General features: G+C 44.9%; 1 protein-coding gene across 1 annotated transcript in view; it reads right to left on the bottom strand.

Annotated features, from left to right (window-relative positions):
- Positions 1-8: 8 nt before the first annotated feature.
- The window catches only part of SPPL3 (signal peptide peptidase like 3), a 143539-nt gene continuing 124159 nt past the window's right edge, over positions 9-19388 (bottom strand). The window contains exons 6-11 of the mRNA XM_008004970.3: positions 19030-19142; positions 5325-5431; positions 4692-4855; positions 3766-3965; positions 2636-2745; positions 9-1174 (exon numbers count right to left, since the gene is read on the bottom strand). Coding sequence (XP_008003161.3) covers positions 1103-1174; positions 2636-2745; positions 3766-3965; positions 4692-4855; positions 5325-5431; positions 19030-19142 — 766 coding nt within the window. The 3' untranslated portion in view covers positions 9-1102. The remainder of the gene's footprint in view (positions 1175-2635; positions 2746-3765; positions 3966-4691; positions 4856-5324; positions 5432-19029; positions 19143-19388) is intronic.

Genomic DNA, 19388 nt, shown 5'->3' on the forward strand with positions numbered 1-19388 from the left:
CAAAAAAATAGAAAATAGAAAAATGTATTTACAAGTAGTACATTACTATGATGAGAAAGCACAAAGACACCTGCTGCTATAATACATGCATTGGCTTGAGAAGAAACTACAGAACACCCTGCAAGGGAGAAGCCTAGAAAAGAAAGAAAGGGCCGAAAGGTTTGAACTCTTCATCCCTAATTTGCTACACTGATCAAAACCAAGTTAGGGCTCCTAAAGTCCATGAGTCTATCAGCACAAATGCTATACTGGTTTGTAACTGCAGAGTCAGTCGTGAAGGGGAAGGACAGCAGCTTATCCATATACAAGGAAGCCACAGTAAACTGCTCGACATGCTCAAAACGACAGCAAGCCCCTGTCAGCTACACAGCGTGATCTTAGCAGGATTTCATTTCTGTTTATTCATATATATCTATGTGTGTGTGTATATATATGTACGTATGTATAAAAACCGTGCCCTTGTTCACTGCCAACACAACATCTGGGTGGACATGAACTCATTACAACAAATTCTTATGTGGATGTTGTAAGAAGTCACTCAATGTCTGTGGATTGAATAAGTCACTTCACACCACAGAAAATATTTAATAAATCCAAAAAAAGGAAAGAAGAATATAACGACAGAAGAGCTTCTGTCTCAGTTCTCTGAAACTGAGTCCCCCATAGGAAACTGGTCCCAAAGTTCTCGAGGGGTCATTGAAGAAACTTCGGTTTCCTAATTTTTTCCATCCTTTTAGTGTTCAAAAGTTCTAGAAAGACTCCTCGCTGTTTTCAGTTTTTAAACAGTCAAATCTCCATCTCCCCCACAAGGTAACAGTCTGGTGCAGATCCATAAAAACGTGGGAGGAAGGAGCGCTGGGGAAGAGGCCTGTCTCTCTTGGAAGGGGCCCCACCTCTACATCCGCAGGAAGAGAAGGAACCAAACAGGGCTCCAGCACCTCTCTCCTGCAAACAAGCTCCCTTTAAATGCCAAATCCAGTCACACGGCAGTTCCTTAAACACAGGTACATTTCTGAGTACCAGGCCAGCTCTAAGAGGAAACAAACCATGAGTTGAGAGAAAAGGACTATGATGGCCATCTGGTCACTTTCTACGTGATCCATCATACTTCCAGGAATCGGGAGCTGCTGGACTTGGAGTGGAAAGGCTCAGACCACATCCGCCGGAGGTCGCCCTGAGAAACAAGGGACTTTCTAAGTTACAGATTTAAACACAAGGCACACACAGCTGTCTTTTCTGATTCTTTAAAAAAAAAATTTTTTTTTTTTTTAAAGATATGAAATCTTCCTATATTGGCCAGGCTAGTCTCAAACTCCTGGGCTCAGGCAGCTCTCCTGCCTTGACCTTCCAAAGTGCTAGAATTACAGGCAAGAGCCACTGCGCTTGGCCTCGTTCTGATTTTTTTTTGGATGGGTTCTCGCTCTGTCACCTAGGCTGGAGTGCAGTGGTAAGATCTCAGCTCACTGCAACCTCCGACTCCTGGGTTCAAGCAGTTCTCTTGCCTCAGCTTCCCAAGTAGTCGGGATTACAGGTGCTCACCACCATGCCTGGCTCATTTTTGTGTTTTTAGTAGAGACAGGGTTTTGCCATGTTGGCCAGGCTAGTCCTGAACTCGTGACCTGCCTGCCTCAGCCTCCGAAAGTGCTGGGGTTACAGCCGTGAGCCACCATGCGCCCTGCCCCCTTTCTGATGCTTGATCTAAGAGATTGCTTCTGCGGAAAATCAAAGAGCATTTAAATCTTACCCATTCAAAAATAACCCACTATTTTTAGGAGGACTCCCTAGAAGGGGTGCTTTTAGGCTCCTTGAGCAAGAAAAGGGCTTTTAGCAACTCTCTAGAGGTCGTGAGTCAGGTGACCTGGGCAAGTAAGTTGACCTCTGTAATCTGCTTCCTCATCTGTAAAACGGGGAACAGACACCTGGGAAATAACACGCTCTCTAATTCTAGTTTTATCATATGCTGCCTCAACACTATCCAATTTTAGTTATTCCCAAACTTTAACGTGACGTGAAGCTGTTAGGTGGCGGGAGGGCACTGCTTTGAACAGAAGCAGAAAGTTCCCTCACCTGGGCTCTAGGGCTTTCAATTAGTTATTCCTCGCCCAGGTGGTGTAGTGGCCTAGCTCATGAGCATTTTCTTTTTTTTTTTTTTTTTTGAGACGGAGTCTCGCTCTGCGGCCTAGGCTGGAGTGCAGTGGCCAGATCTCAGCTCACTGCAAGCTCTGCCTCCCGGGTTCACGCCATTCTCCTGCCTCAGCCTCCCGAGTAGCTGGGACGACAGGCGCCCACCACCTCGCCTGGCTAGTTTTTTGTATTTTTTAGTAGAGACGGGGTTTCACCGTGTCAGCCAGGATGGTCTCGATCTCCTGACCTCGTGATCCGCCCGTCTCGGCCTCCCAAAGTGCTGGGATTACAGGCTTGAGCCACCGCGCCCGGCCTCATGAGCATTTTCTGACAGTGGCTGCATGAATCTGGAAGCATTTGCTAATGCCAGGGTAGCGCACACACAAAATAGCAGAGATCAAAAGCTCACTCAGGGACTTAGGCAGAATCACCTCCAGCGAGGAGAGTGCAAACCCAGGCACGGGGCCAATCCAAGTTATTGCTTTCACAGGTTTATAACTGCTGCTCTCACCTTTAAATAGGCCATCGTGAGGAGTGGCAATAAGGTAAATGGCACCAAATAGAGAAGGGCGGGCTGGGCGGCCCGGTGAATGCGAGACGCCACAGTAGCAGTGAGCAGGCCTGTGAGGAGAGAGAAGCGTCTGTGAGACAGGAGAGGGAACCCGTGTCACCTGGCTGCTGCTTGGCAAAGTCCTGCGGCTGTACAGATCTAATGTGCTGTCGTCCATTCTATGGTTGGGGTGTGAAATGCCCAGCTTGGGCAGCTGAAGAAATGTGGATCAGCATAGCTTTAAAAAACACCTACAACTCCAAGGGCACATGACTGACCCAGGTCTAATTCCTTGCTCTGGTTCCTGGGTTCAAACCCTCCCTCCAGCCCCAAGTGTGCCTCTGTCTCCTGTGATGCTGGATTTGGGAGGCAGAAGACCTGGGTTCAAGTTTCAACTCTGCTACTCACAATAGCTAACATAACCATAGTTCAGACCTTCCACCTCTCTGAGCCTCAGCCTGCTCATCTGTCTAATGGGGATAATGCCACTTGCCTTGCCCCTCTGAGTTTGTGGACTGAAATGAACCCATGTGAATGAACTGCTCTGGGACGAGGACAGTGCTGGGTTTGAGGAGGCGGCATGGAGTGCAAGAGACGTTCCTTTCCAGTCACTGTGCAGGAGCAGTTGCATGTGCAGGCAGGTTACTACTTTTCCCAGCCCCATCACAAACATCTCCTGTCTGCCTACACGAGCTGGCTACAAAACTTAGCCTAGGTCAGAGTGGTAGAAATATAGAACTAATGAATGTAAGTATCTGTTGAATAAAGTAGGAAATAAATACAACAGTCATTCAACTCTAGAGGAATATTTAAGCACAGACTAATCCACTGCACTGTGTGCCGTGTGTCCTTGGCTTTGAAGACTGACATGCTTTTCCTACAACGTTCTTCAGATACACTGCTGGAGAGGGAACTGGCCTAGATCCAGTACACAGAACACTTAGCATCTCACAGGCCAGGTTGTCTATTACAGCACTCAGAATTCCTGCTCTCCTTCCACCCAGCATCTGTAGCTAGAAGACCTGATTTAATTCCAAGGGTTGGAGGTCGGCCAGAGCGAGGATCATCTGCAGTCTCTCTGGTTCTCTTACCTACAAAGTATCCGATGAGGGTGCAGTGAAAGTAGGAGACCTTCTGCATGCGCCCGGAGATGTTGGCAGGTCCAGGGGCCCCACAGGAGTCCCCACTGGCTTGTTTTTTGTAGTTGTCATAGCGAAGGACAAAGCATAGTAGGAGACCAGGCATCACAATGTCTCCGATGCCCAACATGGAGAAGTGGCTGCCAGTGGAGCTGGAATGCAGTTTCACAGGTTAGCGACATTACACTCTACACAATCCAGTTTCTATTCCTTTTGTGCAAAGTTTGTTAGCTTTTTAAGGAGTCAAAGAGCTTATCTGCATGGTAGATGGAAATCTCTTCTGATGGAACATCAGTTTTAAGAGTGTAGAGAGAAAAAGCTGCAACAGTACTGGCACTAGAGGTCTCCACCTGGCCCCACCCCGTGTTTCAGGAGAGCCCCTTGGAAGTGACTGCTGAAGTGATTTGCATAAGTGCTGCTTCCTCTAGAAATGTCAAACGATTCATCATTTGTGACACATTCACGGTTGAGACTTCAAATAAGCACTTGGCTACTATTACAGGTGGAAGATTAAAGCAGTACATTCATTCTGCCAAGATTATATTACCAGGAGCTGTATAATTCTACCATTAGAACCTATTTTTACAAATATCTTACAAATTAAAAGGATCCAGATTCTCCTAACTGCCTCCAGCCAACTCGAAACAGTGGAAACAGCAGTAAGGCATGGCTGTTTGCTGACATTAATCAATAATAAAAGGCAGAGCCTGGATCACTTAGTGGTCGTTCTTGGCAAGCCAAGAATCTCATCCTCTTCTGCAGCATGGAGATAATGACCCCAGGTTGGGATCAGAATGCTGATGACATAAGAGACTGACCAAGGCCGGGAACAGACAGGCACAGGAAGAGTGTGGTCCTGTCATAGCATGAGGTCCTACCTTGGGAAGACCAGTTTTCCAGGCAGAGACAGGCGAGGAACATCACGCCCAACATTGGGGCCCAGGTGGAGCTTCCGGGATAGAACGTCAAGGGGATTGTCAGCCGGCTGAGTGGCCACCTTCACCATGACGTTGCTATTGAAGATGTAGGCTGAGAAAAATACCTGCCGAGTTGGAGAGATGCCTTTAACAGAGGGAGCTGGAAGCAACCTGCTTTCAGCATCAGTCCTCCTTGCTCTTAAGAGCAGAGTCTCATAATGCTGTGACTGCAATGCTTTCTTTGTATGATTTGAGAAAATCTTTGCTCTTCCTGTGTACTTGCCAATTTCTGCACTCTCCACACCCAGAGATTACTCCGTGACAGGGTGGCCCTCACTGCAGCGAATCTTGTCAACCTGTTACCTCTGCTATCCTAGGAGTCACACACACACACACACTACCTACTGTACAACAACTCAGCAAACAAAAGGATCAGACTGCACACCCACGAACAACTACAGTTACGGACTCCGGAGAGAGTGATCGGCGGCCAGGCAAGCCCAACTTTGGATACTTCTAGTTAATAGTTTTCGGGAGTGAATGCTTCACTTCAACACAAAGAAGGGGAGGGGCTCCAAGGACATAAACGCTTACCCAAAATACATCATAGATTAGAAGCCCTGAGAGAAGCAAGCAGGAGACCTTGAGGCTCGGCAGGCGGACAAAGGCGATCATGGCGACACAGAGGCCCATGGCTAGTGCTGGGGAGGAGACAAGATACAGCAGATAGCAGTCAGTGTGGACTCCAGGCTCATCCTCTTTCCACAAGTTATGCCCCTTCACAGAGTTTGTGATTCCCTCAGAAATCAGGCAGCCCTAAGCTCCAGCTTCAGAAACTTACATGCAATTTATGCAAAGCACCCATTTCTTCAGCCCGTTTGGACTTGTGGAATTTGGGGTGATTGCTTTCCTCCTGCTAGACACAGTGCTCGGCTGCTGGAGACCCAGGAAACCAGTCCGAGACCTCCCAGCTGTCTTTTCCTGCCTTCCCTCCAATGTTGTAGATGTGTTGTTCTTGCTCCCTGCTTTAAAGTGAACTCACACCCTAGATAACACCCCCTCCCTTTCATTCACTTGGAGGCATCATCTCAGCAATTCATTAACTGTATTATAGAAAACCAGAGAATACAGTAAAGCAAAATAAAAGAATTACATTGCCACTTTTCAGAGATTACCACTGTTAAATATCTTCCTAGAATTTTTTTTTTTTTTTTTGAGATGGAAAAATCACCCAGGCTGGAGTGTAATGGCACACAATCTTGACTCACTGCAACCTCTGCCTCCTGAGTTCATGTTTGTATTTTTAGTAGAGACGGGGTTTCACCATGTTGCCCAGGCTGGTCTCAAATTCTTTTTGTTTTGTTTTGTTTTGCTTTATTGAGATGGAGTCTTGCTCTGTCGCCCCAGCTGAAGTGCAGTGGTGCAATCTCGGCTCACTGCAAGCTCTGCCTCCTGGGTTCACGCCATTCTCCTGCCTCAGCCTCCCGAGTAGCTAGGACTACAGGCGCCTGCCACCACGCCTGGCTAATTTTTTTGTATTTTTAGTAGAGACGGGGTTTCGCTGTGTTAGCCAGGATGATCTCAATCTCCTGACCTTGTGATCCGCCAACCTCAGCCTCCCAAAGTGCTGGGATTACAGGCGTGAGCCACCATGCCCGGCTTGGTCTCGAATTCTTGACCTGTGGTTACCCAGGCCACCATTTACACCATTTGCAATCATATATATATATATATATATATATATTTTTTTTTTTGGAGACAGGGTCTTGCTCTGTCGCCCAGGCTGGAGTGCAGTCATGCGATCTTGGCTCACTGCAGCCTCTGCTTCCTGGGCTCAAGCAACACTTAGCCTCCTGAGTAGCTGGGACCACCAGCACATGCCACCACACCCGGCAAATTTTTGTATTTTTTGTAGAAATGAGGTCTTGCTATGTGGCCCAGGCTAGTCTCAAGCAATAATCTTACCCTGGTCTCCCAAAGTGCTGGGATGACAGGCATGAGCCACCATGCCCAGTCTACGGTCCTTTTTTTAATGACTTGCTGAAAGTGGAGTCATCTGCAATTTTCTGGTGCTTCCCTATTGGGGTGGTTGGCTTTTCCTCTATCCCATATATTTCCCATAAATTAGATGTTATCATCTGAGCTCTTGATCACTTCCAGCAGGGCTTTCATCCCTGCTACTCCACTGACACCGCTCCTGGGGGCTTGCCAAGCATCCCCTCATTGATAGCCATAGTAATCGACTTCTGTCCTCCTCTTACCCGACCTTTGGGCAGCAACCTGCCCAGCTGATGGCTCCCTCCTTCTCCCTTGGTTCTCAGGACAATGTGCTCTCCTGTTCCTCCCCTCTCACTGGCCACTCCTTTTCAGGCTTCTCTGTAGCTCCTCCTCAATTCCCAGAATTCCATGGTCCTTTCCTCAGATCTTTTCCTCTCTCAGTGATCTTGTCCAGTCTCAAGGCTCTTGAGACTATATGTCATCAACTCACACATTTTTATTTCCAGCCTGAATCTCTTCTTGGAGCTCAAGACTCATACATCCTATGGCCTAAGGGACATATATACTTGGCTGTCTAATTGGCTTCTCAAATCTAACATGTCCAAACTCAGCTCTTAACAGTGTAGTCTTCCATCTCCAAGCATTTACTCTTTGCTACCAATTGTGCAGATGGAAATCTGTGATGTTTTTGACCTCTTTCTTTTTTACAGCCTGCCTGGCATAAGCTGCCATCCTTTCCTGGCGTGCATTGCTGCAATGACCTCCTGCCTGGCCTCTCTGCCTCCAACTTAACCCCTGACAAGTCTCTTCTTCACAGGGCAGACAGAAGCAGCTTCTTAAGCCATAAGACAGGTTTTGTGGGTCCCCTGGCTCAAAACTCTTAACTTCCCACAGAGTAGAAGCCACAGCCTTCACACTGGCTGACAAGGTCCTGCTGTGACTGTGACCCTTCAGGTCACCTCCTGCTACTTCCTGTGCCAGCCACAGCAGCCTCCTCACTCTGCCCCCCATGCCGCCGCTTCAGTGCTCTGCATTTACTGTGCCCTCTGCCTGGAACAATCTCCTCCCAGAACCCAGCTGGCTCCCCTCCTCGTCTTTCCCAGTTCTTCACTCGAGTACTAGCTTCTCAATGACAGGTGGACTCTCCTACAATTATATTTACGATTATTACACTTCCTGCCCTTGCTTTATTTTTCTTTTCATCTCTCAAAATGTGATATACAAAATTTCTTTTCTTTTTTTTAAACATTCTCAGTACCCTCAACTCCAGTGAAGGTTCCCCGAGAGCATGGCTCACTGCTCACCCCTGTAGTCTAGGCTGGGGCCTGGCAGGTGCAGGGTCTCTCCCTTCCTTCAGCTCTCTTCCTCCACTGTTCTGCAAACACAGGTTTGATGAGGACACAGAGCTGTTGAGGAATTCTTCATGGGGTCTTGTGGTGGGATGACTGTCGAACTCTCTGGCCAGGGAGGACACTCTCCACCGTATAGCCCAAGCCCTCAACACACATTCCTGTGGCTCTGTTTTCTAGCCAGTTCAACACAATTCCCCCCTCTCCACACATACTGTGTTTTTTCACACTCTAGACAGAAGGTCCTGCCCTGGCTCCTTCAACTGGAAAATCCATCCTCATTCTTAAAGAGCCATGTCAGGAGCCCTTTCTCAGAGTCTTTCCTGATCCAACCCGTCAGTTGCTGCTGCTTTTTTGTTTTTTTTTGAGATGGAGCTTTGCTCTTATTGCCCAGGTGCAGTACAATGGCGCAATCTCAGCTTACTGCAGCTTCCACCTCCTGGGATCAAGTGATTCTCCTGCCTCAGCTGGGATTACAGGCGTACGCCACCACGCCCAGCTAATTTTTGCATTTTTAGTAGAGATGGGGTTTTACCATGTTGGTCAGGCTGGTCTCAAACTCCTGACCTCAGGTGATCCACCTGCCCCGGCCTCCCAAAGTGCTGGAATTGCAGGCATGAGCCACCATACCCGGCCCAGTTGCTTCTTCTAGGTGATGTGCCATAGAACGTTGAATGTGTCTCAACTCACTCGTCCATTCTATGACCGTGTGAATATTTATACACTGGTGAGTTTATTCCCTATGCTAACTGACCACGTGCTCCTCGGAAACAGAAACCATGTCTGATTCTTTCTGTGGATTCCTAGCACTTGACAGAGTAGACATTCAATAAATACTTGCTGAATGAATGCAAAACTGTTGTATTAACTTCAAATTTCCACTTATTCTAAGGAAAGTAAAAAGCTACAAGAGCAGATATATTTCATTTTCATAGAACTGGTGGTAAACTGTCAATATATGTAATCAAGTGGGTAAATACAGCAGCTTGGCAGACCCTGGACACATCAACTAAATTACTATATCATGGGTTCCTACTGTGTGGACGGTGCTATCTAAACACAGAGGAGAAAAAGCTGCTTCATCCCTACAACTCAGAATCTGAGCTGGAAACACAGTAGTCAACCCAGGAAGAGCAAACTATGTATCTTCATCTCCACTGTCATCACTGTTATCAAGCCCTCACTGAGCTACAGGGTGAGCTGCGGTGTGAGCTCTGGAGAGATGTGGTCGAGATCTAATTCTTGACTTTATAATCATATAGGATGTTTATTATACTAGGGTCTCCTTTAATTTTTAAATACATTCATAAAACACAACCAACCCGGTAACATGTATACAAATGCATATCATTTGAAATGAACCCAATGAAATGTATTAGTCAGTGAGGCTTGACAAAGCTCAGAGCATTCAGAGCTGCAAAGGGATGACTGAAGCATGATGTTTAGGGCACTGAGAGACGCACCCAGAGCCCCTGCTCTAATCAACTCACACGCATATCTGAAAGGACGGGCCCTCCCATGGTCATCATCTTCAGGAAACAAAGATTTGGTTGTGTCATGAGTCAATCAACAGGACATGTTCAGGGAGCAGCTCAGAAGGCTGGAGGAACAACAGCAGTCAGCAGTAGGTGGGAAGCGCGTCGGGCCAGAGCACAGGTGAAACACAGGTTTGTGTACAGATACTGGCTAGGGTGATCTGTTCATGGACTTACAGGTGAATACATGGAATGCAAGGCATCAAGGGCACAAAGAAAGTAACAGAAGGCCTAGGATGGACAGATGAGAGACAGGAGTCTGTGGGGAGTGAGCGTCAGAGGACTGAATGATGCAGCTCACCAGTAACCAAAGGAGGGGCGGGGAAACACCGGACAGAGAAGCAAGAGGCCAGGCTCCTCGGGGTAAGTTTATTTGCCTCTGTGACACATGCAGACGACCTGTCCCTTCCTGACCTTTTTTTTTTCTTTTTTCTTTTTTTGGAGATGGAGTCTTGCTCTGTCGCCCAGGCTGGACTGCAGTGGCACGATCTTGGCTCACTGCAACCTGTGCCTCCCAGGTTCAAGCAATTCTGTCTCAGCCTCCCGAGTAGCTGGGAATACCAGGGCCCGCCACCACGCCCAACAAATTTTTGTATTTTTAGTAGAGATGGGGTTTCATCATATTGGTCAGGCTGGTCTTGAACTACTGACTTCAGGTGATCCGCCTGCCTCAGCCTCCCAAAGTGCTGGGATTATAGGCATGGACCACCGCATCTGGCCCATCCTGGCCTTTTCTACTCAATTTACCATAGAATCACTTCATCCTAACAGCGCAGGAGCCACTTGCTGCTTTGTCATTCAACTCATGCTAATCCTCCTCTACCTGGGTCTAAACTAAATATGGAACAGACTGCTCAGTGAGACTGCCCAACGACTGGGTTTTCCATGACTCTAGATAGTGTTATTCTATCCTAACCTTCCAAATAAGAAAGTCTGGGTTCGTCTTCAACACATCACAGTCTCTCATCATGCACATGAAATCTGCAGCCATTCTGGCCATTCTGAGGTGTTACCCTTTACTGTTACTGCAGACCTTGCTCACAACTCCGCCCACTTCCTACTTTGCTGTGTCTCCTTACCCTCCCTCCCTCTTACTCTTTCCTATGTACTGTTCACTGCCACTGTCAAACATCTGTTCACATAATTTCCTGCCTTCAGGTCACCAGGTTCCCTTCTCTGTGACGAATCAAGTCTAATTATAAAGTGCATAAACTCAGGAGGCACAACCTCCACAGAACGGAGCTGAGCACCACGCTGGCTCTGCCTTGGCGTCTGTCGGAATGGGTTCCCCCTATTCCTCAGCCTATCCCTTCTCTCCATCTGTGTTAAGTTGAACACCCTCTTTCTAATTAGACCATCTAGGCCCTCCTCATTCTAGTCTAAGTTCCGTATATGAAGATGCAGAAGGCATCCCTTTGTCTCAGAGAAAGAAGGCTCTTAGAGGTATGTGGAATTAGTACCCACTCTAACCAACGAATACTGCCACAAGCAATGTCATATTCCCAGAACGTGTTCTCAATCAGTCATCTAGTTTGCCTGCCTTTCATTCTGTCATTCAAGTAACCCTTAAAAAATCCTACCTTCTCCTCAGAGCTTTTCAAGGTTAAAGTGAAGGGAGGTGCTCTCTTTCCCTTGTGGCTTTAGACACTCCTGAGACTCTCTCTTATAGGTTCACCAACATGCTTAACTTTTGGTTAAATGCATATTAACCGAAAGTGTTGGGGGAAGTAAATGATTAATTTTAGCCATTTAGCTACAGTTATTTTCAATTTATCACTGATCTCTCTGTATCACACCGTCTTCTACAACCAGTGGGCCAGGGACAAAGACAGTGAGACCAAACGGAGCTCAAATGTTCTCTACGAGGATGACATAACCTGCAAGGTTTCTAAGCAGTGCTCCCGTTCTCGATACAAGCTCTCTAGATATCTATGCCCTGTGTGGACTCAGCGCACCAAGAGTATACCATTTTATGTATTTATTTATTTAGAGACAGAGTCTCACTCTGTTGCCCAGGCTGGAGTGCAGTGGTGCAATCTCAGCTCACTGCAACCCCTGCCTTCCAGGTTCAAGTGATTCTCCTGCCTCAGCCTCCCGAGTAGCTGGGACTACAGGCGCATGCCACCATGCCCTGGTTAATTTTTGTATTTTCACTAGAGATGGGGTTGCACCGTGTTGGCCAGGCTGGTCTCCAACTCCTGACCTCAGGTGATCTGCCTGCCTCAGCCTCCCAAAGAGCTGGGATTACAGGCGTGAGCCACCGCCTGTGTAGCATTTTAAAACAAAATATCAATTGTTAGATGTCTGGCCCTAAACATGTTCTAATCATAGGTTAGCAGCAACTGCTATAAAACGAGGGGACTGAATCAGACATCTGTCAAGACTCTGTTAGTCCCTGAACTAGGCAGCGGATAGACTGCAATTCAGGTTCTATGATCCTTGATCACTAGGGGTGTGTGCTCAATATTCATCAGCTTTTAGCTCACATGCCATCACCCATAGGTTCAACTCTTTCAAGTCTTCCCAAATCTGAAAGGTTAATTTGCCAGATGAAACTGAGAGTAGACAAAACAGCCCTGGACTTAAGTTTGGGAAAATCCTGAAGTCCATTCTTAATGTTAATACTTCTTAGTGTAGCCCTGAAAATAATTTATCATCCTGTTTTCACTCTAAATTAACTTCAAAGAACAGACTTTAATTAAGAAACACTAATTTTAAAAAACCTAGCCACCAAATATCATATCACTGCTTACAAGATGATTTCAGATTCTGCAGAAGTCTGAAAGATAATATTCATGGCAGAGAGCAACACATTTCAGTGTATTACACAGTATAGCTAGAAAGCTAGACTACTGTGACAGCAGAAAACAAGTCAAACACAAGAAACAAATGAAAAGCTCAAAGGCTCTCTTTGAGAAAAAATTCCATCCTTGGTCACAAGGGCGGTTCAACCAGTGCAAACTGGGAGGAAGAAGAGATCCGTGGATAATACTGGGAAACTGCAGTCATGATAGAAAACATGGTAAAATGCTAATTAGGGTTTAGGGGGGCCTCACTGAACACTCAGCAAAACGTTTCAACTATGAAGTGAATTTTCCAATGGAAATATACTTCTGATAGTGGCCACTGGGAACAAAAAGTTTGTCCTTTATGGCCAATTTTCTATCAACTGTACAGTCTAGAGAAAGAGGCTCGCATAGTAAAACAGACCCTTTACTATGTCTTACAGAGGTGCTCACCCCATTCCTCCCTTAGTGAGTCTGATAAACCTGTCCCAGACCTGTCTGCAGAAGAACGAAGAAAATTCTCCCGACTTGCTCTAAAGTGTGTGTTTCCAATGGCTGTGAAAAGAATGTCACTTTCCACCAAGCTAAACTTTTTTTTGGTAACATACTATTAGTAAACAGGCATTTTTTCCTGTTCTCTGCAATGCTAAGGTAGGCCAGAGCTGAGGGTAGAAAGACCACACCGCTTATTGTTTGAGAGACAGCTCATCTTTTTTGGGCCAGCAGCTTAGTAAGCACTTTAAACCCTCAGCAAAACATGTAAATAGTATCATGTGTGTCTGGACACAAGAATAAAGAGATTCCAGAAAGGAGAGCCATTAAAAAGTTAGCAGTGGGATTACCGAGAAACTCAGACCACATGGCAGACTGAGACTTCAAGGCAGTTAAAATATCATTTGTCTTAATATAGGCTTTGCGTCTGCTAGCATTGAGACTAATCATCCTGCTTAGGTGATTACTGCTTTACATTACTTTAAACCAGCAGCAGCTGGTGCTTTCAGCGTCTCATTCCACATTTGTTTAGGTGGATTTAAGTGTATCGTTATGGGGGTGGTCTCTCAATCTGTCATTTAAAGACACCATCATAAAACAGTTCCTCTTGGGAATATGTGGTTCACAGTCATCCAAACAGCTAACTTACATGCACTGAAAAAATGTGGTTTAGATTCTAACCAACTAACCGGAATTTCTAAATAGTTACTGTTCATACGTAACCGTAAGAGAGACATCTGCCTGTTTCCTCATCAGGAAGCCACTGGACTAGGTAAGATTTAAGGGATGTAATCATAAAAGACATGAGATTGATTTGGACTAAAATTTATTCTCTGTGCTCCAATAATTATCATGATCTAGATTCCTTAATATTGTATAATATATATTTTTAAAAGATTAGGTTTTACTAAAGTTTTTCAGAATCCCCTTCATGCTCAGTTTATACATGAATCACTTCTTCCCTACTTTAAATTAACAAATCATTGTTTGCAGAATTCAACAAGTGCTACTCTCAGGAAAAGTCTAATGCACACAGCTGTCACTTTATCACTCTTAATAATAACTAGTCCTTATAGAATCAGCACTTAGCCAGCCTTTTACCATAAGCTTGGCAAGCAACTTGTTGTATTACTTTGAATGTAATTTCATCAACTTCCAGAAGCACTGAAGTATTGTAACATAAATCACAAGCTACTGAAACCACTAATTAATACTTGATTTGGGAAATCAGGTTTGATGCCATTGCACTTCAGACTGCTTATATGCATAGTGGGTTCTCTAGTACTGAAGCAAACAATCACAGCACATGTTTATATAAGGGAATACAAGATGCTAAACAAACGACCAAACCTATCAAAATTAGCAAAGGTGAATTACTACACAGACGGGCATGGATGATTTTGACTTTGCCTTCCCTGTCTGTGTCATCAAAGGTCTGTATAGTCTAGAGGGTAACTTGGTCTGCAAACTCAAGGAACTGTTTTAATAGCTTGGTATATGGTAAACACTCAAAAAAAAAGCACTGAATAACTACTATGAAAATAGATTTACATATTTATAAAAAACAAAAATATATTTAACATTTTATTTCTAAAATGACTGAACAGTAATTTTTTTTTTTTTTTTTTTTTTTTAGACGGAGTGTTACTCCGTCGCCCAGGCTGGAGTGCAGTGGTGTGATCTCGGCTGACCGCAACCTCCACCTCCTGGGTTGAAGCGATTCTCCTGTCTCACCGTTCCGAGTAGCTGGGATTACAGGTGCACAATACCATGCCCGGCTAATTTTTGAACTTTTAGTAGAGACGGGGTTTCACCATGTTGGCCAGGCTGGTCTCGAACTCCTGACCTCAGGTGATGTGCCCACCTCGGCCTCCCAAAGTGCTGGGATTACAGGCATGAGCCACCCCACCCAGCCTGAACAGTAACATTGACAGTTTCTCTTTAGATGCAGCAGTTCTACGAAAGTTCCCACATGTGTTGACAGAGTCACCACCATGCTCAGCATAGAGAATGGTCACATCATCCACCAAAACCCATGTGTTTTTTCTTTATAGTCACCCCACTCCTCCACACAAACCCTGCCAACCACTGAGCTGTTCTCCATCACTATAATCTTGTCTTTTTTAACAAATGTATTTTAAAATTGTAAGTATAACTTATATTTGTATGTTTTACAATTTGCAATACCATTGCTAGTTTGTTTCCACAGAATACTGTTTCTTATGGCATTTTACTAACTTGACACACAGACATTTCAAATCATTGTACTGGTCAAAGTCACTTACGAGGAAAAAAATTCCTAGGTGCAGAAGGACAAGTTTTTTGTTTTCCTTAAAGTTTAAAATTTCTTTCTTATTAAGATGATTCTGATTCTGGATCCAGAAAAAAAAAAAAAGTTCACAATCATTTTTGTCAAATTCTAGCCAAATTGACCATTAACAGAACATCCTTGGTTTTGAGTTAATTCATATATTGGATGCAAATGTCTTCTAAAAAAAGAATCCAAACAATTACTTGAGCCCAGGAGCTTGAGGTCACAGTGAGTTAGGATCATGTCACCATATTGCAGCCTGGACAAAAGAGCAAGAACCTTTCTCTAAAACAAATTAAAAATAAAAACCCCAAACAATGGACCACATACTGTGCAGCAAACTTAACATCAGTCATACCAAGTATATATAGCCTGTAAGATCAGTACTTAGAAACTGTTTGACTAACTTAGCTACTCCGAACTTGAGGCAGTGACAGTAAGCATCACTCTGGGTGGCTCTGGGCTCAGACAATGATGAACATCAACCCCATTATCTCTGAGCCAGCACAGCCCCAGAGCTGCAGGGAAACACTGCCTAGTGGAGTGCAGAGGAGCCTCCCAGACCTAGCACTGGTTCCGAAGAGCTTTGTCTCCAAAGTCTGGAGTAGCTTTATGGTTATTTGGAGTAGGTAATAGGAATAGATGCAATCCATACCTGTACCCCAGATTTTCAAATTCTTCCCTTAAAAATTCTTCAGAATTACGAGTAGTATAAAATTGACTGTCTTTATATTTTAACCTTCTTCCCTTTGGAACCACCAAAAGAAAGGAAAAGGGGACAGTTTACAATCCCTTTTAAAGGATTTTACTTTGTGGGGCAGAGCAGTTAGATAAAAATTTTCTGAGATTATGAAAGTGAACTGTGGAAATGTAAGGAATGTATATAAAGGAAGTGGAGGCTGGGTGCAGTGGGCTCACGCCTGTAATCCCAGCACCTTGGAAGGCTGAGGCGGGTGGATCACCTGAGCTCAGGAGTTCACGGACCAGCCTGGCCAACATGGCGAAACCTCGTCTCTACTAAAAATACCAAAAAAAAAAAAAAAAAATTAGCAAGGTGTGGTGGCGGGCACCTATAATGCCAGCTATTCAGGAGGCTGAGGCAGGAGAATCACTTGAACCTAGGAGGCAGAGGTTGCAGTAAGCCGAGATCACACCAGTGCACTCCAGCCTGGGCAAAAGCGAGAGACTCCATCTCAAAAAAAAAAAAAAAAAAAAAAAGGTGGAAACAGAATGATACGGTTTAAAAGAAAAGTTTAAAAACATCTCAAGGGGCTGGGCCTCGGGGCTCATGCTTGTAATCTCAGTGCTTTGTAGAGATGCAGTCTCACTATATTGCCCAGGCTGGTCTTTAACTCCTGGCCTCAAGCGATCCTGCCATCTGGCCTCTCAAAGTGCGGGGATCACAGGCTTGAGCCAATGCACTGGCCCAATCCCAGCACTCTGGGAGGACTGCTTGAGGCCAGGAGTTCAAGACCAGCCTGGGTAACATAGTGAGACCCATCTTTATAAAATAATAATAAAAAAATGGGCTGGGTATGGTGGCTTGTGCCTGGAGTCTCACCTACTTGAGAGGCAGAGGTGTGAGAACTGCTTGAACTCAAGAGTTGGGTAAGCACTGACCGTGCACTGCGCTCCAGCCTGAGCAGCAGAGTAAGGTCCTGTCTCAAAACAAAACCAAACAAAACAAAAAGCTGGGGGAGGCCAGGCACAGTGGCTCATGCCTGTGTACGTTGGGAGGCCGAGGTGGGAGGATCGCCTGGGTCCAGGAGTTCAAGACCAGCCTGGGCAACATGAGATCCCATCTCTATTAAAAAAAAAAAAAAAAAATGGCTGGGTGTGGTGGCTCACGCCTGTAATCCCAGCACTTTGGGAGGCCGAGGCAGGTGGATCACCTGAGGTCAGGGATTCGAGACCAGCTTGACCAACACGGTGAAATCCCAACTCTACTAAAAAATACAAAAACTAAAAACTAAAAACTAAAAAAAAAAATTAGCTGGGCATGGTGGCATGTGCCTGCAATCCCAGCTACTTGGGAGGCTAAGGCAGGAGAATCGCTTGAATCCAGGAGACGAAGGTTGCAGCAAGCCTAGATCAAACCACTGCACTCCAGCTTGGGCAACAAAGTGAAACTCCCTGCCCAAAAAAAAAGGTTTTAAGGGAAAGACTAGGAAAATTATGGGTGATTTTCAGAAACAGCCTCCAAGACGCTTTGGTGGTAAGTATGAATTCTACATAACGGGTCTGTGGCTGGGATGAACCACTTCTCTGAACCTTTGTTTACTCTTTTGAAGTGGGAACAAACAGCAGTACCTACTTCAAAGAGTTGTTCTGAGGATTAAAAGAGATAATCCATGTAAAACACCTAGCAGACTGTCTAATCCATAAAAGGCACTTAATTCATCCGAGGTCTTACTGTCATTATTATTTCATCCTTATCATCAACGAAGAGAAATTCTCATATGCTACAGGTTGGAGCATAACTTCTATAGCCTATCTGAAACACAGTATAATAATTAGGTATAGATTTTTTAAATGCAAGAATTCTGTTCCAGGAATTTCATGTCTAGGTATTCATCCTTAATACTCTGGAGTTAATAAAAAGGATATGATATACTTTTATGTAATGATATAAATACATATCTATATCATTACATAAAAGTATATGATGTATATCATGTACATAATGCAGATTATATATAGTATATGTAATATAACATGATATGTATAGAGCATATGATACATTGTATTACAATCTAATCCCATTTCCTTACTATTACTTTTTTTTTTTTTTTTTGAGATGGAGTCTCGCTCTGTCGCCCAGGCTGGAGTGCAGTGGTGCGATCTTGGCTCTGTCTCCCGGGTTCATGCCATTCTCCTGCCTCCGCCTCCCAAGGAGCTGAGACTACAGGCACCCGCCACCAGGCCTGGCTAATTTTTTGTATTTTTAGTAGAGACGGGGTCTCATCATGTTAACCAGGATGGTCTCGACCTCCTGACCTCATGATCCACCTGCCTCAGCCTCCCAAAGTGCTGGGATTACAGGCATGAGCCACCAGGCCTGGCCCTTACTGTTACTTTTTAAAGAGACAGGGTCTCACTCTGTTGCTGAGCCCAGAGTGCAGTAGCATGATCATAGCTCACTGTAATCTTGAACTCCTGGGCTCAAGGGATCCTCCCACCTCAACCTACCAAGTAGCTGGGACTATAGGTGCACCATGCCCAGAAGATTTTTATTTTTGTAGAAATGGGATCCTGCTATGTTGTCCAGACTGGTCTTGGTCTCAAGTGATACTCCTGCCTCAGACTCCCAACGTGCTGGGATTACAGGCATTAGCCACTGGGCCAAGCCTCTATTTATATAAGAAAGCACAGTCTGCACATTGTACATTAATATTCAAAGAGGCATCATTCATAATAGCCTAAAAAGTGGAAATAATCAGTAAATGAATAAATAAAATTAGTGTATCCGTATAATGGAACAGTATTCAGCCATAAAAAGTGCTGATACAGGTTACAGCATAGATGAACCTTGAAAACACACTAAGTGAAACAAGTCAGACACAAAAGGCCACATAATGTATGATTCCATTTATGGAAAATGTCCAGAATGGAGAAATCCATAGAAACAAAGTAGAGACTAGTGGATACCTGGGGCTGTGGTGGGGTGGTGGGTAAGGGGAACGACTGCTCATTGGTTTTGGCGGGGGTGGGTGTGAAAATGCTCTAAAAGTTGATTGTAGTGACAGCTGTACATCTCTGTGAATATCCTCAAGTATCTATAAAACTCTATAAAGGAAAATTACAATTTGTCGCAAATTAGTCACTTACCATCCATGAGAAGCCAATGGCCAGTGAGAACCCAGATGAGGACGAGCATGACAGACAGAGAGAATGACAGCAACTCAGCAGCAGTGAAACGTCCACAGCAACCAAAGGAAATCCTGGAAAACACACAACGCTTATTGGACAGTGGGCACACTTTATTCAATAACCAAACTCTCCTTTGGTATTTCATGATCAGAGTTCATGATGGCTGGATTAGAATAGCAGACAATACCAAGATAGCTTGAAATCCAAAATACCCAATCCTTTTTTGGAGAAACCTATGGAAAACTCACAGGAATGTACTTCTGCACCATCTGAAAATGTCTTTTTGGGACCAATTATCAACAGTGGCATTTAGAAGT

The sequence above is a fragment of the Chlorocebus sabaeus genome, chromosome 11 (genome assembly GCF_047675955.1).
Source record: "Chlorocebus sabaeus isolate Y175 chromosome 11, mChlSab1.0.hap1, whole genome shotgun sequence".
Classification (NCBI taxonomy): Eukaryota; Metazoa; Chordata; class Mammalia; order Primates; family Cercopithecidae; genus Chlorocebus; species Chlorocebus sabaeus.